At 38.8% G+C, this 19,154-nt stretch overlaps 1 protein-coding gene across 2 annotated transcripts in view; it reads right to left on the minus strand.

The window, feature by feature from the left end:
* HERPUD2 (HERPUD family member 2) overlaps positions 1–15,145 on the minus strand; it is a 35,038-nt gene extending 19,893 nt beyond the window's left edge. The window contains exons 1-4 of one of the 2 annotated variants that reach the window (XM_078440599.2): positions 14,700–15,145; positions 14,096–14,523; positions 4,095–4,172; positions 539–652 (exon numbers count right to left, since the gene is read on the minus strand). In XM_078440599.2, coding sequence (XP_078296725.1) covers positions 539–652; positions 4,095–4,172; positions 14,096–14,242 — 339 coding nt within the window. In that variant the 5' untranslated portion in view covers positions 14,243–14,523; positions 14,700–15,145. The remainder of the gene's footprint in view (positions 1–538; positions 653–4,094; positions 4,173–14,095; positions 14,524–14,699) is intronic. The other variant, XM_078440600.2, reaches the window with a different exon arrangement.
* Between the last annotated feature and the right edge of the window lie 4,009 nt (positions 15,146–19,154).

Genomic DNA, 19,154 nt, shown 5'->3' on the forward strand with positions numbered 1-19,154 from the left:
AAAAAATTCCAAAACAATTTTAGTCAGATGAAAAATAAGAAGGGAAAAATGAATACCCAAGTCTGAAAGAATTGAATAAGAAATTTTTTTTCCTGACATTGAAATGCATGCCCAAATCCAGTCATTTTAAAAAACAAAATCCTTGAGCCATCTACTTGAAGATGATTTAGCATACTTAAAATTTAAATAATTTAATGAACCTTGAATATAATACAGTATATCAAGTACCTTTAGTATTTTTGAAACTGTACTGGTCCTACATTTTAAATTATATAACCATATCATCACTCTGTTTTCTGAGTATTTTAGTAATTAAAACCTTGAAGATTGGATCTTCAGTCTATACACAAATTATAACTCATGGAGAACAAGCTTCAAGGGGTAATACTCTACACTGGATCTCTAAAAACAAAGTTTAGATGCCTAACTCAAGCTGTTCAAAACACAGTCTCACAATGCACAAGCTCCAATCGTTCTGTTTTTCACTTAAAAGGATAATCAGAAAATTTCAACATTTACTCCTCCCAAAACAACTCACAGAATTGCTGCTGGATGCCAATGCTTCATGACTTTCTCTAGTGGTGCTGGATTTTGGAGAACTGGGAGGAGTCCGAGAAGTACACACTAGATGAACCATATGATACTCATCTTGCTAAAATTAAAGAAGATTACATTTAAAGGGTAGTATTGGAAAATGTTTAGTTCAAAAAGTCAATAGCTAAGCTGAAATATTTAACTCAAATTTTAAGTTCCTTTCTAGCACAGCCATTTTATTAGTACTAAATTTTTGCCACTTGAAGGTACATTTACCATTTCAGTATTTGGTACTAACACCCTTCTGAATTCAATATATTCTCCATGCTTAGAAAATGGTCTAACTACTCAGTACCTGCTATATGAAAAAATGATTACTTTGTATATCACGGAATCTTGAAGCAAGAAGTGCTGTAAAGTTGCATCAATGCAATCTATTACTTCAACATAAAAACACCTAGCACCTTAGTACCAAAACTATGTAATAGTCACATTGAAGCTGAGGCCTACAAACTTTTGAGTATTGAAAATATTTCCATTACAAGAAACTCAATTTCACCATGCTCTCATATGCCTTAATCCTAGCAAGGTAATGTATAGTTTGTTTTTTTTAATTCAAAAACTAGTTTTACCTATAACAATTATACACAGTTTGAAAGAATATATTTGAACTATATTCCTTACATATTCCATGTGTTTCCATAAACCTACAACTATGACTAAAGGAAAATATTCTAATATTGATTAGGATTGGCATTTAAGCTTAGTGATTTCATGAGTATATTTATAGTCAGACATAAAGCTAGGATAGAAGATAGAGAAAGGAAAGAAAATAAAGGAGGGCAGAGCAAAGGATGGCTCAGCAATTTAAAGACAGAAAAGAAAACCAGAGAATGATAAATAAAGAAAAGGGGGCAGGAAGAAAAGAAAGATGCCCAGTTGTGAGAAAGAGAAACAAAGCTACCAGAAACTAAAAATTTATCAACTATCTCACATAAACCCAGAATTGGGCTTAATTCTGAGGTGAATCCAAAAAAGGGTAAGAGTCAGCCCCTCCCCTAAAGAGGCTCACAAACTGTTAAGAGATCAGACTAGCATATCAGAGCACAATTAGGGAATATATAAAACAGTCTTTGGCACAAAACTGAGAAGCACAAATTGCAATTGCTTGAGGAGTTTAGAGAAAGGAGTTAACGGGATTGGAATGCTAGGGAAAAGGCATCCCCAGAGACAGCATGACATGAGATGTGCCTAGCAAAGTAGGTAGGAAGCACGCCTGATTTACAATGTCTTCTTAGCTTTGGAATACAGAATACTAAAAGGCATCCAAGTATAAGATGTTTATCCTTAAAAAAAAAAAAAAAAAAGATGTTTATCCTTAGAAACCTAGTTTCAAAGGTCATATAAATCACAAGTAACTAACAGTTTTCATTCACCTTTGGGAGAAATACTTCTGCAAAACATTTTATAACTAAACAAGTAAAACTAATGGCAGGACCTATCTGAATAAAAGCAAATACACCGACTTTAACAAAAACGCTTTAAAGATCTATTCAAAATATAAACATACTGTTCAAAATATTTTCTATGGGGGTACAACAGTCCTTGAACTGAAGCATTTTTATTTGAACTCTTCTGGTCAGAAATCATTTCTGGAAGCAAAATCCTTCTAAAAGGTATTCACATGCCAAGTCTAGCCATCCTTGGGTTAAAAATAATAAATAAATTTGTATTTTTTTTAGTTTATTTATTTTGAGAAGAGAGGGTGTGCACGCACATGGATGGGCACACTAACAGGGGAGGAGCAGAAAAAGAGGAAGAGAGAGAATCCCAAGCAGGCTCCATTCCACCAGTGCAGAACCCAACGTGGGGTTCAATCTCACAAACCATGAGATCAAGACCTGAGCCGAAATCAAGAGTCGGACACTTAACCAACTTAGCTACCTATTCTTTAGGATACTATAATGATGGATACATGTCACTACACATTTGTAAAAACCCACAGATTGTATGCACACCACCAAGAGTGAACCCTAATGTAAACTATGGACTTTTGATGATAATGCTTCATCAGTGTAAGATACTGTGCACAATGTCAATTGTAACAAATATACCACTCTGATGCAGAATTTTGTTAGTGGGGTAGGCTCTGCATGTGGAAAGACAGGAGGCATATGGGAAGTCTCTATGCCTTCTGCTCAACTGTGCTATGAACCTAAAACTGCTCCAAAAATTCAAGTCTAGGGCACCTGGCTGGCTCAGTAGGTAGAGCATGTGACTCTTGATCTCAGAATGATGAATGCAAGCCCCAGATTGGGGCATAGAGCTTAATATTAAAAAAAAAAAAAAAAATCAAATCTATCAGAGAGCAAGAGAGGCAAAAAATCTGCCACAAATTCCACTATTTTTGAGGGGGGCCAGGGAGGAGAGGTTGTTAAACCACTTTGCCAACCTGAAACTACATGATTAAAATGAAAATTACAGCAAGAAGTCACACTGGCAAAGCTAAAATTTCAACTATCTAAACAAAAGGAACATACCAGTATAAGATTTTTTAAAGTTTCCCACAGGTGATCATAAACATACAGGAGAGGACACAGACCTTCTAAATCAGATTAGGGTTATCCAAAAGAACATTAAGAGTTAAGTCAAAAAGTTAAGTTTGTGAAACACAAAAGCTATGTATCTGATTCTGCTCAAATCACAAACAAAAAGCAGCATCTCAAATGCAGAAAAGTTATGAAAGCATAAATTCCACAAATGAACATGAGCTAAGACGAGCTGCCATTAAAATTACTAGCATTCAGGGGTGCCTGAGTGGCTTAGTAGGTTGAGTATCTGACTTCAGCTCAGGTCATGATCTCGTGTTCATGGGTTCGAGCCCCCATTGGGCTCTGTGCTGACAGCTCAGAGCCTGGAGCCTGCTTTAGATTCTTTGTCTCCCTCTCTCTCTGCCCCTGCCCTGTTTGTGCTCTCTCAAAAAATAAAATAATAATAATAATAATAATAATAATAATAAAGTTAAAAAATTACTAGCATTTAAGCTGATTGTCAAAAAATTACTTTGAAATATATTTTAGCTCTGAGCACTAGCATTCAAAGTTTGCTAATCGATGGGCCAATTGTACTTCCTTTCATCTCCGGCCCTGAAATTAAATCCCTACCTCAAGCAACTTGTATTAAAATATCATGCAGTTTGGTCAAAAGGGGATTTAAGAGAGAAGAGATTATCAATGAAAATCCTTCACCACTACTTGAACACTACTCCCGCACTACTGATAAGTCAATACTGCTTTCTTATATGACAAATACCTGAACACAAACATATAATCCTATTTTAGATTTAGCCATCAGATGGATATACAAAACTGTTTACCTAAACTAATTAGAATCTATCATTATGTTCTTTACTTTCTAGTTCAAGTTTACCTGTTATGCTCCCCAAAAGGGTTGATTTTAAGTATCTAAAAACTGAACCAGTTAAATATCAGTAAAGCTTCAGAACATATCTCCTCTCACTCTGAATGTATCTGGTATCGAATAGTTGTAGAAAAGCTTACTTTTCTGAGAATGTCTTTCAGCTGCAGATGATCGGGAAGCAGTCTGCCCGAATACACCAATCTTTGATCCTTCGTCAACTAAGAAATGGGACAAAGAAAAGATTTCAACTTTTTCTAATTATACAAATTGGAAATTGGGAATAACATGCCTAAATATGAGTAAAGTAAAACTCCCTTTAGGCACAGATAAGCAGAAAACTGACATAACTTAAAATTATTTTTTCCAAATTCGACATAAGACATTAAGAGCTCAGCAAATGGTAGTCTACCTATTGTAGGTACAATAAAATACAGGTAATTAACAATGTTTTAAAAGATAAGGAAAAAAAGGTAAATTGGAAGTTTGCCTTTCAGCCATAATGCAATGCATGTGTGACTATCATTAAAGGCCTTCAAGACTGTAAATAAGAAGGTGGTTGGCCTTCTAGCAGTAATAGCTAACAATGGGATATACCTTCAAGGTCACCACTATTAGTCTGTATTGTTTTGTCAGTATTTTTAATCTAAAAGGATACATAAGATTTATTTTCTTATTTACTAACATCATACAGAACAATTTATTGGTTTTAATTCAAGAGCCATTTGGATTTACAGTTTTACATGATAACTATTCTAGTTTTTATTATTCCTGCCACTCTCACAAATACCTCTATATATTTTTCAAAAACACAAGACTAAAGAAAAACTAACTCAAGTGCATGGAAATTCAGCTGCCATCTCCATATGCAACCAAGAATAGGAAATAAGTTCTGGTTGTCTCTGCCTTATTTTGTATGTATGATAAATCTGCTAAGTGCTCGCAATGCTAGCATTAAAGTATTTAAAATCAAAGCATTTATGTACAGTCCCCATAAGACCTCCCCAGAAAACAGGCAGAGGTTCCATAAATTCTATTAAAACAATTAAATATTAGCCATATCAACAATTGGTAAATATGCCGAATCCAAACAACTATAACAATTTTCAAACAAAACATATGTATTCAACATGGCTACTAAAAAAGGGTCTTATAATAAAAATAACCATAATAGAACCTGTCATACTAAATAAGTAAGATCTGTGGTTCAGGGGTTCTTAGGTACCAAAGATGAAGGGAAAGGTATAACTGTCTTTCCAAGATATTTAGCTGTTAGACATAATCTAGCTTCTCCTGTATTTTTGAGTGTGCCATTCCTAAAAGGCACAAGTTCAAATTCCTGTATATCAACAACCAAACAGAATACAGAAGGTTTAAAAAAAAATACATATCACAAATCTTGAAACTTCAATCAATACATTTAAATACTGAGTGAGGAATAAATAGTAAATTATATAAATAACATAAGTTAAAAGCTAAGTAGATAATAATTGATTTAACCCTTGAACTAAATGAATTCTATAATACAAGTTTCCATAATGCATTTATTAATTCAGCTGGAAGCTAAAGTTTCTTTGACAAAGACTACAGCCATCATAAGCTATCATTTTTCCACCAGTCCAAACATTTAATAGATACTTCTATGTCATATCATCATTCTGCACAAAGGACATCAGTCTTATGAATTTTTTACTTCACTATGAAAATTCTCAAACACACACAAGGTAGAGAGAACAAAATGAACCCCCGGTTATCATCATCAAAACTTCCCAAATATTCAACTCCAATAATTATCAATACTTTCCTATTCTTGTTTCATCTATCCCCCTCTGCCTTTTTGAGGGAAAAGAGTTTCAAAGCAAATATCACACATCATTTCTTTCCACCCGTAAAAACAATATGTTTCTGGAACAGATTTTTGTTTTTGTTTTTGTTTTTTTTCAAATAACCACAATGTTACCACAATCAACAAAATAAATATTAATTTGGTCAACTTCAAATAAACTTTTATCTTTTCACAGCAAGGGAATATCAATTTTCAAAAAGGCAGAATACATAAAATAACAAAATTACACAGTACCCTCCCAGAAAGTACACTGAAGCAAAAACAAGCATGGATGAGGATGTAGAGAAACTTTGGAGAACTCTCACACACTGCTGATAGGAATGTAAAATGCAACAGCCTCTGTGAAAAAGTTTGGCACTTCCTCAGAGTTAAACAAAGAGTTGCCTGATGATTCAGGATATACCCCGTTCCATTCCGAGGTATATACCAAAGAGAACTGAAAACATGTCCACATGCCTAAGAATATCCATAACAGCATTAGTCATAATAGCCAAAAACTGGAAACAACTCAAATGCCCATCAATTGATAAATGAATAAACAAAACATGAAATATACATATAATAAATATTAGTTGGCCACTAAAAGTAATGAAGAATTGATACATGCTATATAATGTGAGTGAACCTTGTAAACATTAGGCTAAGTGAAAGGAGCCAGACAAAAAAAGGCCACATATACTATGATTCCATTTATATGAAATATCCAGAATAGGCAAATCTTACAGAGACAGAAAGTAGATCAGTAGTTACAAGGAATGAGGGAACAGAGAACGGAGGGTGGCTACTAGGGGGTGTAAGTTTCCTTTTTTGAGGTAACGAAAATGTTCTGGAATTAGATAGTGGTAACAACTGCACAACTTTGTGAATTACTAAAAATCACTGAGTTGTACATGTTACAGAGCAATTTTTATACTATGTGAATTATATCTCAATTAAAAAATTGTTGCTTGAAATTATTCAAATGCCTTCAAAAAATCAGAAATTTTAAAAAGAGCAAGGAATTCTTTAATTTTACTGGGATTGAAAACAGAAAAAAAGGAATTTTCATGTGCCTAACTTAGGTGAGATGCTCTGAAAAAAAATTTTTTTTTTATTTTTTATTTTTTTTCAACGTTTATTTATTTTTGAGACAGAGAGAGACAGAGCATGAACAGGGGAGGGGCAGAGACAGAGGGAGACACAGAATCTGAAACAGGCTGCAGGCTCTGAGCGGTCAGCACAGAGCCCGACGCGGGGCTCGAACTCACGGGCCGTGAGATCATGACCTGAGCCGAAGTCCCAAAGTCGGACGCTTAACCGACCAAGCCACCCAGGCGCCCCTGAAAATTTTTTCTATGTCACTAAAAAAAATTGCCTCTTCACTTTAAATATTAATGAATTAATTTAGATATCTGGAAAACCAGTGGTTAGACATAGTAACAACCCAATAATCAACTGAGCTTTCAACTAGCCATTCTGGATTACAGACTACAGTATCAGGAAAAATAGAAATTTTGAGATCTCAATTCAAATTCAATTTCACTTATAAAAGTGATACAATTTTTGTTCTCCAGACCTGCTAATAACAGTACCTTTTACCTTGATTAAAAATCCATTTCTGTATTATTTAGGGTAAGTAATGCTAGCTGCTATAACAAACCCCATAATCTCAGTAGCTTGACACAATAGAAGTTCATTTTTCTCTCAATTAAAAATATTACATGGTACCCTTTCAATATAAAAACCCATAAGACTCAAGATTGGTAAATCTAAAACAAAGTACTGATTAAATTGTCAATTAAAAGTCTACTGTTAACATACTGGCTACACAGATACATCTAAATATACTTGACCATTTATGTTAACACTACCATCATTCTTCCCATTGCTCATATGCTACATCCAATAATAGGCAGCAATCCCTATCAGATATGCTATTTTCACTGCCTCCACTGTTCAATAGCAGACGAAGTCCAGGGAAATATGTATGGTACCTGGTGTTATATGGTAGAGCAGAAACAGCTAAATTACCAAGTTGGAAACATCCTGATGGTACTCTGAGGAGCCCAAAGGCAGAACTATGCCACGCCAAATAAATACCTGCTTAACTAGCTAGCCCAAAAAATTCTGCCATCCACTTAACAGACATTACTAAAAAAACAAGGTGAGGAAAGCTCACCTACTAGTATAATATGTAAAAATCATAAACTGGGGATATTTGTTTTCTACAGGGCTTACATATACTATCTAAAGTATCTGACTTTTTAATGTTCAATCAGATATCAGAAAGAGATAAAATTCTATGTATCCCTGGGGCAACTGGGTGGCTCAGTCAGTTAAGTGTCCACCTTTGGCTCAGGTTGTGATCTTGCAGTATGTGGGTTCAAGCCCCACATCCGGCTCCTGTGCTGACAGCTCAGAGCCTGGAGCCTGCTTCAGATTCTGTGTCCCCCTTTCTCTCTCCTCCCTCCCCACTCATGCTGTCTCTCTTTCTCTCTCAAAAATAAACATTAAAAAACTTTAATTCTATGTATCCCTAATCCCTAAAATATTCACAAGAGTCTGATAGATGAGCTAAAAGGCCAACAACAGTTTCATATTTCTAGAAAATCACCTAGTTGGTATCAAAAGACTAAATTTTTTACATGAATAGGTCTCTCAATATGCATGGCTTAAAAAAAATCATGTTAGTATATCTAACATCAACATAATCAAATAGCTTAGTAAAAAATCTTCATCTGATATGTTAGTTCAAAGAACTATAACCCAAGTCCTTTGAAAGTGGTCATAATTAGTATTTCAGTACTTACATATAATATAGTTCAGTCACAAGTGTCCAATAGCTTTAAAGAGGTGGTTCCCAGAGGTGGGACCTTCACATTTGTGGAAAATGAATTCTCTGAATTTGTACTGCGACATATCTTCCTCCCAACTGCCACTGAATTCACCCAATTTATAGCTCCAGAGAATTCAGAAATACTGTAAAATGGAAGCTTGGTTTACCCAAACTGCCTCCACCCTTTATCTCTGTGCAACAACAGTATACAAAACCAGCATTCAGGAGCTTAAAAAGTAACTTTCTCTGGAACTCCAAAGGGACATTCCCTGCTTAGCTGTTTCCAGTTATAGGCCACTTGCAAATCAGAATGCCACAATACCTGACTGCTATGGTTCAAACAGACAAGCAAGAATGTGAAAAGATAAAGCAAAACAATGTGCTTTGAAGTCTTTTAAGATGCCAAGTTCCCGTATCTTCCCTAAAATGTATCAAAATAAACAGAGAATCACACACTAAGATGACATACATCAGAACAGAATTAAGGCTGTGTTATTATCCATTCATTTATAGCCTTTAAATGACACACCATCTAAACGCATACACCTTTTACAGTTCACTTACTTCTTTTCAATTTGCAAGTATATAAAAACTAAGATGGCCAGATCCTTAAAAGCCTTTCTTCATCTTATTACACATAACCATCATATACAATGTAAATTATAACAGTTAAGCGCTGAGGCTTGAAAGTCAGACCAACCTGGGTTCAAATTCCAGTTCTACCACTTAAGGAATTCTATGACCTTGGGAAAAAAAATCACCAAGCCTCAGTTTCCTTATCTATAAAATAGAGCTAATAATAAAACTTACCTCATAAGGGGTCTATGAAGAATAAATGTGATAAAACATATAAAGTGCCTAGCAGAATGCCTAGTACACATGGCAACCACTTAGTAAATGGAAGTTTAAAATTTCAGCACCAAATATGACGGTTAAATAAACGCATTTGAGACCATCAAATCACTATCTGTTATATAAAGGAGAAAAACTGAAACTAAAAGTTCTAGAAAAATTCTATTTTAAAAAGACTTATGCATGAGGGGCATCTGGGTGGCCCAGTCGGTTAAGCATCTGACTCTTGGTTTCAGCTCAGGTCATGATCTCACGGTTCATGACATGGAGCACCCCATCGGACTCTGCACTGACAGCACAGATTTTTGATAAATTTTAGGGAAGATATGGGACTCTCTCCCTCTCTCTCTGCCCCTCCCCTGCTCATGCTCTCTATCTCAAAATAAATAAATTAATTTTAAAAAACTATTAAAACAAAAGACTGATGCATGACTAAACAAAACACAGTACTGTTATTTCCCCAAAAATACATGAGGAAAAAGGCTACAAAGGAGTTAAATAAGTTAGCACTCATTCAAAACTTTTAACTTTTCATCAATCTTCACATTCAATTTATTATCTTTTGTTTGAAGTGTTTTAAAAATATGAACTATATTGCTAGGTGACATGAAACCCTCTTAAACACATGCAGTAAGATTTTAAAGACAAGTCTTATAAAACAAAAATTATTTATGTATATGGATTAAAGCTCCTTTAAGTCAACAGTTCTGAGATGGTTAAGTCTTAAAAATGACCTGAGGAAGGTAATAAAGAATCACAAAACTGAAACAGATATAAACCTCAAATTATATTACATAAGCTATTTCCACTGCTAATGAAAGTAATACTTCCATCTGAACTATAGCAGTTTGGTTACAGAATGTCATAGTCTCAGAGCAGATCTTATACAACTGGTTCTGTTCCTATTTCTTTAATTCCAACAGAATCGCAGAGCAGAGTAAGTTTGAAAAAAGCACAACAAACCTCCCCACCTGAGCAGGAGAGCTAGAAGACCTAAGCAACGAAACTGACTGCCTTAGTTTAACAGTATAAAGCAGCAAGATAAAGGAAATCTACACGTTCAACAGGTATTTGCCCTCAAGACTGAAAAAAGGAGAGCCACGGCGTACAAGCCCCAGAAAGGTTTGCCTTAAAACTGAACTCAGGGTGAATCAGGTCCATCTTAGTTATTGTTTGTATGTGAGAGGAGAGAAAGAAAGAGATAATGAGAAGGTTGCCTAATCAGACTTAGAGATTCTTACTTCTTAAGTTTTCTCTAGAATAGTCCATTCTCTGAATAACATTAAGTCCAACGATTTTGATATTTACATCTCTAGAAAATAAGTCTAAACTAGATCAAAGTCTGAAACTACTCAAGTAAAAGTGGCCTTCTTGACAGGCATCTTCACACCCCAATGGCAGTTACCTAAATTACAGAATAATTTCACACTACAGGCCAATTTCAGGATCTGATAATCTAAAGTCATAAAGAGAAATGTCACATTAGAACATGATTCACAATTATCTATATACACTATCAGCGTGAACCGATGGTATTTTCCAGTTCCTAAACCAGGTCCTAAACCAATTATCAATACCATTCAAAGTTAAACAAAACTCCAAAAGCCTTCAATTCCACATTTGAGGTTTTTAGTGATGACACTGTAAAGTTGTACATAAACATGGCAACTGCCTTACTTCCTAACTGGAAAACACCTTCCCCTTTTTAGCCCATTATGAATCTGTAATCTTCATACATAGTACTATATTACATTTAGAATCATCAGTGCAATGTTACCTCTGAAATAACAGGGTTTAAAAAAAAAAAACAGGTATCATCTTGTCTGCTTAAAACTGTTATCAACTCTTGAGGTGCGTGGGTGGCTCAGTCAGTTAAGCGGCCTTCTACTCAGGTCATGATCTCGTGGTTTGTGGGTTCGAGCCCTGCATTGGGCTCTGGGCTGACAGCTTCGAGCCTGCTTCAGATTCTGTGTCTCCCTCTCTCTCTGCCCCTCCCTCACTCGCCCTGTCTCTCTCTGTCCTGCCAAAAATGAATAAAAACGTTAAAAAAAAAAAAAAAAAACTGTTTTAAACTGTTATCAACTCTTTGCAAAAAATGTCCCTGTGAACCTTTTCTTAAAAAGCTACACATTCCCGGGGCACCTGGGTGGCTCAGTCGGTTAAGCGGCCAACTTCGGCTCAGGTCATGATCTCGCGGTCCGTGAGTTCAAACCCCGCGTCGGGCTCTGTGCTGACAGCCCAGACCCTGGAGCCTGTTTCAGATTCTGTGTCTCCCTCTCTCTGACCCTCCCCCATTCATTCTCTGTCTCAAAAATAAAATAAATGTTAAAAAAAAAATTTTTTTTAATAAAAAATAAAAAAAAGCTACACATTCCCTTACCTACACTTCAGAGTTGACCACTCCCTCCCTCTGCTCCTACACCATTCAGTACCTCCCGCTTGTGTAACACTAGTCACATAATATTACGGTTTTTTACTTACATATCTGTATACCCCACTAGACTTGAGCTTCATAACAGCAAAGGAACCATCACCACCTTCATGCTTAGCATATAGACATCCAAATGCCAGGTCAATAAAATCCTAACTAAATAAATAAATGAAGCCCAAGAAAGTATGCTTTGGTGGGAAGGAGTATGTTTGCTCTGAGCTTACTGAGGAACAGAGAATTGAATTAAAATATCCAGGTGGAGATTATCTGTGATTAAGTCAAGTCAATATCTGACCATAAAGCTAGAATCTTAAGACTTAACACACTACTGCAGTTTGGCCAGAATTCTATTAACAGCAGTAGACATGTGACCTATCCTTTTAGACATCCTAAAAGGACAAATTCAAATCTCCATTCCTCTCACTCTAGTAGCTCCTATTTATTTTCCTAGAAGCCAGTGCCCACAGGGACCAAGGCCCTCCACCTACCCTTGGCTCATCAGATCAGAGCCATCAACTTTTCTACTTCTTACCAGGGAACACCTGCTTCTACAAGACACTGGAATCCTACTTGGATTCCAAGTCACCCACCACCACCAGGCAGATCAGATGTACAAAGAAATCAGGCATAAGAAATAATCTCTGTTAAACACCAAATAGCGCTTAAGATTCTGTGTTTCGGTAAACACAGAATCAGTGTTAAGTAGTCATTGTGGGTGGTCATGAGAACCCAAACTTCCCCCATAATATTTTAATAATAATATTGTCTCTGTTACAAAATGTCCTCTGTCCTTTGTAACCGTCTTACAAAGTTAACTTTTAGTCCCCAATCCTATGTTGAGGACTACCTAGGGGGTATCATTAAACAGTTGGGTCATTAAACAGATGCTTCAAATCAGTCTTCATGTGATCAATAAATTAGAATGTAAGCCTGTCAAATCTAATAACCACAGGAAGTTTTCAGTGACATTCTAAGACAACAAACACATGGTCCTCACCCCCAGCTCCACCCACTCTCATTAACATAGAAATAAACTCCAGTTTTTACAGTTCTCTTAAGAGATGACTTTCTGGAAGAGTAGAAAAGTCAGGTTTGCCACAGGTAAGTAATTGGCTGCATGTCATTTTGTACAGGCTCTGGAAGTGTGTGCACAAGAAGCAGGTGGGTTAGGGGCAGGGGGGGTGTAGGAAAGTTTGCAACTGATCTGTCCTCCAGCAGCCAAATGATCCATGTGGGCACTGGAGATTAGTACTAGGAGGGCAGAACTCCTGCCAAAAGCTGGCTTCTCCTGTGTGCAGGTAAGGCAAATGGGTTTCACGCTCTTAGATACCTTTTGAAAAGTGATACCTCTTGGTCTATCACCGTGCAAACCAAGCCCCTTTTGGTTTAATCATACAATATAAAGATCTCACATAAACACAAATTTCAGCATATATATTTAGGAATGGTATTCATGCTATGTTATGAACAACACTATGGAAGTCTATGACTTTCAATTCTGACTATTCTGAAAAGCTATTTTCCACTTTGAAAATGTGTAAAATGAATCATATGCAATAGGAAATCTTCTGTAATGCAGAACAATTTAAAACAAATTGTCACCCCCTATATAAATCTTAATTTTCAAACAAAAGATCTGAATAAATGAGAGTTCCAACTAGCTTGTTCCAAGTACTTAAATACCTCAGGGTTTTCATTTCCCCTACTAAAAATATTTGTATCAAAAAGTACTGACAAACATAGATAACGCCAACTGACTTGTTTTTCTAAGCCTCCTGTTTTTGCAGTAACTGCCCTATTTCTGTACTTCTAGAAGCCTAAACGCCTAAGGAAAGCAATAAAAGCTTTTATATGGGTTGCAGTGTTTATCTTTTCTTTTTAGGGTCCATCTGTCACTCCTATACTAGGCCGATGACTTATGTCCAATGAAAATGGTCCTTTTTTATGCCTGTCAATTCTTATGTCCTTTGATATTTTTGTACACAGTACTCTCACTAATTAACTGAACCTCAGGAGGAAGATATTAATGATGGTTGGGAAACACTCAAGGGACACACATACACTTCCGAACGCAAAATACTTCGTAGTCTAGCAAGAGACCTACTTGATTCAAGAGGGCAGGGAATGAACAGAGAGACTGGAGTGCATGGCACGAAAAGTTGCTGGCCAGAGCAGCTGCGCCCAGCTTTTAGACACTTACTGGTTTGCTAGGGTACACGTTAGACAGATGCGTTTTTAGTTTCCCCACGGTCCAGTTCAAGAAGCAGCTAATAGTCTGATCACTGTATTTCTGATTCGGTGCTTTAATGATGAGGGTCACAGGAATCTCCATCCCACTTTGGTCCATGGTGCCCCCAAAGTTGAACAGAGTCAAGAGGAGCAGTACTTAAGCCCAAATGAGCCGAGGTGGTAACTGCCGGCGCGACTGGTATGGGGAGGGCGGCAAGTAGGTTCTTAATACTCCGTGTCCAAGTCAGTCACAAGTGCATCGGGTGATACAAAGGCCATTGCCGGTACCAAGGATGATGGACAGTGGCGGCGGTGGCGGCGGTGGCGGCGGCGGGGTCTGGGGGGCCCGGCCGTGGGTGCAGCTTTCCCCGCCAGGTCCGGGCTCCGCCGGGCTCCGGACTGCGAAGGGAGGCCGGGAGGAAGAGAGAAAAATTGATGATAACGGAGAGAGTCACCGCCCCGCCCCCGCCGCGACCCCCAAGCTGAAACGCAACAAGGCCCCTAAGCGACGGCTCTGCCACGCGGGCCGGAGAAGGGGCCGAGCCGCTCAGTGCGACCAGCCGGGGCAGGAGTACCTGAAAGAAGGCCGCGGGGCCCGCCACCGTCGCCCTTCGAGCCCGGGCAGGGCCGCCGGCAGCACAGTCCTGCCGGGCGTCCTCCGCAGCGGCCGCTCCCTTCCTGCTGCTCGACGGCGGCCACGACACGGCCCAGGGTCTCGCGAGGTGGCGCGGTGGCCGCTGGAGAAGTTGGCCAAAGGGCGCGGCCCGCTCTCAGCCTGACCCCTCGGGCAGGACACAGCTGCGCGGCGGCGCAGGGCCGGGCGCGGTCAAGGCGGCTGCAGGTGGCGGGAGGGCGGGGACGAGAAACCGCGGCGCCCGGCGCGAGCGCGCTGGTTTTGTTGTTATGAGGAAGGTCTAGCTCCCCTTTAAGCCGGAAGACGCAGGACGGAAGTGCGTCACGCGCGGCCCGCCCCGGCGCTTGGCCCTCTCTGTCCAGCAGCCACCGCCCGCCGCGCCCCCGCCGCCCCGGGTACCGCGGGTCGAGTTCCGGGTTGCCCCGAAGCCGCTAGTTGTTGGAGTCCACCTGGCCTGATCAGTCGCTGGGTCCCGTCCCGCAGCGCACTCGCGCCTCGCCACTAGCCGAGCTGGCGCTAGCACATCCTGTTTTGACCACACCCTGAAGATTTGAGAAGCGTTCTTCCATCCTAGGAGTTGTCTGCAAAAGTTAGTGCCCTTCCAGATGTCGAATCAAACTTCTGCTCAAATTTTCTGGTGTCTCCTGTCTGAAAAGCAGGGTACCAGGAGCTATGGCGGAGGAGAGACCATTAGGAGCATTGACTAGAAGCACTGCATCAGGAGCAGGGGCTTTCAGTTAAACCTGAAGTCTACCTCTACTTTCCGTGTGACCCTGGCTATCCTTTCTGAGCCTCGGTTTAGTTGTCTACATAGTAAAAACTATCTAACTGCGTGTTGATGAGCAAATGAGCTATGTATGTAAACCATCTAATACTGTTCAGGCATATGACAGTCTCTCAAATCTCAATTTCCATCTTTTTCCTCTTAGTCTTAACAGAAGTTGGCAAGTGTTTACGGAGCCCCTACTGTGTGTTTAGTACAGTGGGGGGGTGTTTTACCGTTTAGGGGTAGAACGCAAAGGTTATGTCCACTGCCCAAAGCTGACTTCCTCTCCGTTTTCTGCATGGGTTTAGGAGTCAGGACAGCAAGTTAGTTAGATGTGCATTTTCATGGGCTTCCACTTACATGAGAATGCAAACACATAGAGAGCAAGTCTTCTTTCCTCTCGGCTTCAGAAGGTTAGTGAAGGTTAACTACCATTGAGTTATTGACCATGGGGAAATTCTTCCCCTCTATAGCTAATGCAGCAGGATCCCTTATACCCGCTCTTCTTTCACCTCCTTCTTTGTGGTAGGACATCGACCATATCTTAGCCATGCCCTCTGGATGCTCTTTGGAAGTAAGAGTGAGGTTCCCTTTATTTTTTGTCATGTGCTGAGGACAGCTTGCTATAATTCAGGTTTTCTGCAGCAGACCCTGGTCTTTTTCTAGTCATGCTAATAGAACCTTCACTTAATTCTAGCTAAAAATACTTTTTCAGACCCCTTTACATCTAGGGGCAGCTGTTTGACACAGTTGTAGTCAATAAGACAAAAGCTGAGGGGCGTCCAGGAGGCTCAGTCTGTTGAGAGTCTGACTTCAGCTCAGGTCATGATCTCTCAGTTCATGAGTTCGAGCCCCAAGTCTGGTTCTGTGCTGACACCTCAGGGCCTGGAGCCTGCTTCAGATTCTGTGTGTCCCTTTCTCTCTGCCCCTCCCCTGCTCATGCTCTGTCTCTCTCTCTCTCTCAAAAATAAATAAACATAAAAATATATATATGAAAGCTGAAGTTGCTACTGGCCTTTTCAGGAAAACTTTTAGAGGGGCATGTTCTACAGGCCAGAGTTCACCCTGTTCTGCACCTGTTTTTCTTGCTTAAGGAATGTGATGCCGGAGGTGCAACAGCCATAGTTCAGTCATGAAGCAATGAACAGAATAGAGGCCTGCATTCCCAGGATGGCAGAGCAGAACAATTAAAAGAGGCTAGATCCTTTATAGCATCATTGTGCAACCACAGAAGTCCTAAGCTGTCTGCCCTAAGACTTCTGTTTTGTCCAATTCCTGTTTAAGCCAGGAAGTTTCCACAACCACCACCACCTAACCCTGCAGCTTTTGTCACTTAGGCTTGTGACTCAGACTTCCAAGAATCCTTTAGAGTAATGTCATCTCACTTGGTACTGTGAAATGTACATTTTTAAAGAGATATACATTAATAATTATTAATATTAAGGCAGAATGTGCATTCCACTATTTAAAGCAGAATCCATCAAAGGTTCGCCAGTGTGGACAAAAACAATTAAACGTGTAATGAACATTCCAGAGATTGAAATATATGGGTATAAAGACAAAAATTATTTTTTTTTATTTCACAGCCCCCTGAATTAAGTGCCTAGAAATGCTTTTGATGCTGTTGAATTTGGCCATAATAAATGATACAGGAATGTGATCCAATTTTTAGTAAGTTATACGTGTATAGAACAATGTTATGAAAAGGTGGTCCCCAAAATATTGATAGTGTTGACCTTGGAATTTGGGGTAGGAAAAATCGTTAGCATTGAGGAGATGGAAAATTGCAGTTATTTAAAGGCTGCTATGAGCATTAAGCTGCCTATTTAGATCACTGTACGTTTTGCAAATAAATGGAAATACGAAAGAGCAATTGCACCTCTCAGTTACCATGGATTGCTTATAGACAGCCTCTAATGAGAATGCATAAGGGTATGATGCTAATAGATAGTAAAGGATTTGTGGTATTAAAGCTAAATCTACTTTAACAATATTAACTATCCAGTACACATAATCCTAGTAGCTAATTCGGTAGTTCAGGGTGATTTCTGCCCATGAGATAGCTTTGTTAACAAAGTAAAACACATCTAAAGAAAATCATTTGTAAATAATAAAAGTTGATTTCCAGTACCTGTGGAATATTTATTTACTTCCAGGCCTTTTCATCTTTGGAGTGGGAAGGAGGATAGCTAGAAAAGCATATATTGACTCATTTTGTGAAATTCCAGTTTATTCTAAAAATTTAAGCAAAATAAAGTGCTTGTTACTGAGTTTTTCTTACTGAAACTTGGAACACCTTACAGGAAGGTAAAATATTTTATGATGTTGAATAATATAGTTTGTGGTGTTTTGGCTTTTGGGGCATTTTTTATATATATAATCTTGAGAGGAAAGACATTAGTCAAGTGATGATCTTGCAGTTGCAAATTTCAAAGATGATGTTGGCCATCTGGTTTCTGATTCCTTCTATTTCTACTTACACCAAACTTGTCTTTTTTAGTTTTTTTAGGATTCTGTGCTACAAAGCATCTAATCAAATCTTAATCAAGTTCATTGTTTAAAAACAATGAAATCCTATACTTGAAGCCTGGGAAAATTAGCTCATTTCAACACTGCACTTCCAAAATCTTAATTGGTCCCAGATGTTTGATTATAAATCATATCATAGAAAATGGAAGGAAGAAAACCACATATGCATTAAATGCCAAATGGGTGATTTGAGGGATGTGTCATCTAATGAGTTCTCAGAACAGCCCTGAGAGGTAGTAAGGACAGTGAAACTCGGAAGTCCTAAGTGTCTTACCCAAAGTCACACAGCTAGTAACCTCCAAACAGAGTTCTAACTCTTCTATAATGCAGACCCTTCCCACTACACTGACCTTTCTTATTTAAGGATATTCACACGTACCAAGACACATTCAGGAGAAGGCTTTGAGGAACAGCATCTTAGAGGTTATCTAGATAAGTGTTCCAAGTGCTGCCAGAATCACCACATCTCTGAAAGGCAATCAGCCAACTTTGGCTTAAATCCTTCTAAGGAGAAGGAGCATGACAGCATGACCCATTGTTAAACAGCCATGGTTATTATAAGTGAAATAAAATCTGCCTTCCTATAATCTGTCATTAGGCAACTTCTCCTCCTCCACCAGAGTCAAGGTGGGAGGAGACTACATATAAGCATGAAGACCAGGAGGGAAGGACCATCCATCTCATATTGGAAGCCAGCTACCATAATGTACTTTGCCAAAGCATAGCAGGTCATGATAGACACCCCATTCCTTCTATATACAACCATCCAAGTCCAAATCCCAGTAACAGTCTTGTGATTGTTTTACAACTGCCTGCCTTTCCTCTGACATTCTTTCTCTCTCTCCCCAGAGATCTTTCACCACTTACCTACCCCCCAAAATTAGACCTATGGTTAACACTATTGGCTATATTTCTCAAATGTTTACAAATGTTTATCTTTGTGGGGCGCCTGCGTAGCTCAGTTGGCTAAGCATCTATCTTTGGCTCAGGTCAAGGTCTCATGGTTTGTGGGTTCAAGCCCCGCATCCGGCTCTGCGCTGACAGCTCAGAGCCTGTAACCTGCTTCGGATTCAGATTCTGTGTCTCCCTCTCTCTCTGCCC

Source organism: Panthera onca, chromosome A2 (assembly GCF_046562875.1).
Source record: "Panthera onca isolate mPanOnc1 chromosome A2, mPanOnc1 haplotype 2, whole genome shotgun sequence".
Lineage (NCBI taxonomy): Eukaryota > Metazoa > Chordata > Mammalia > Carnivora > Felidae > Panthera > Panthera onca.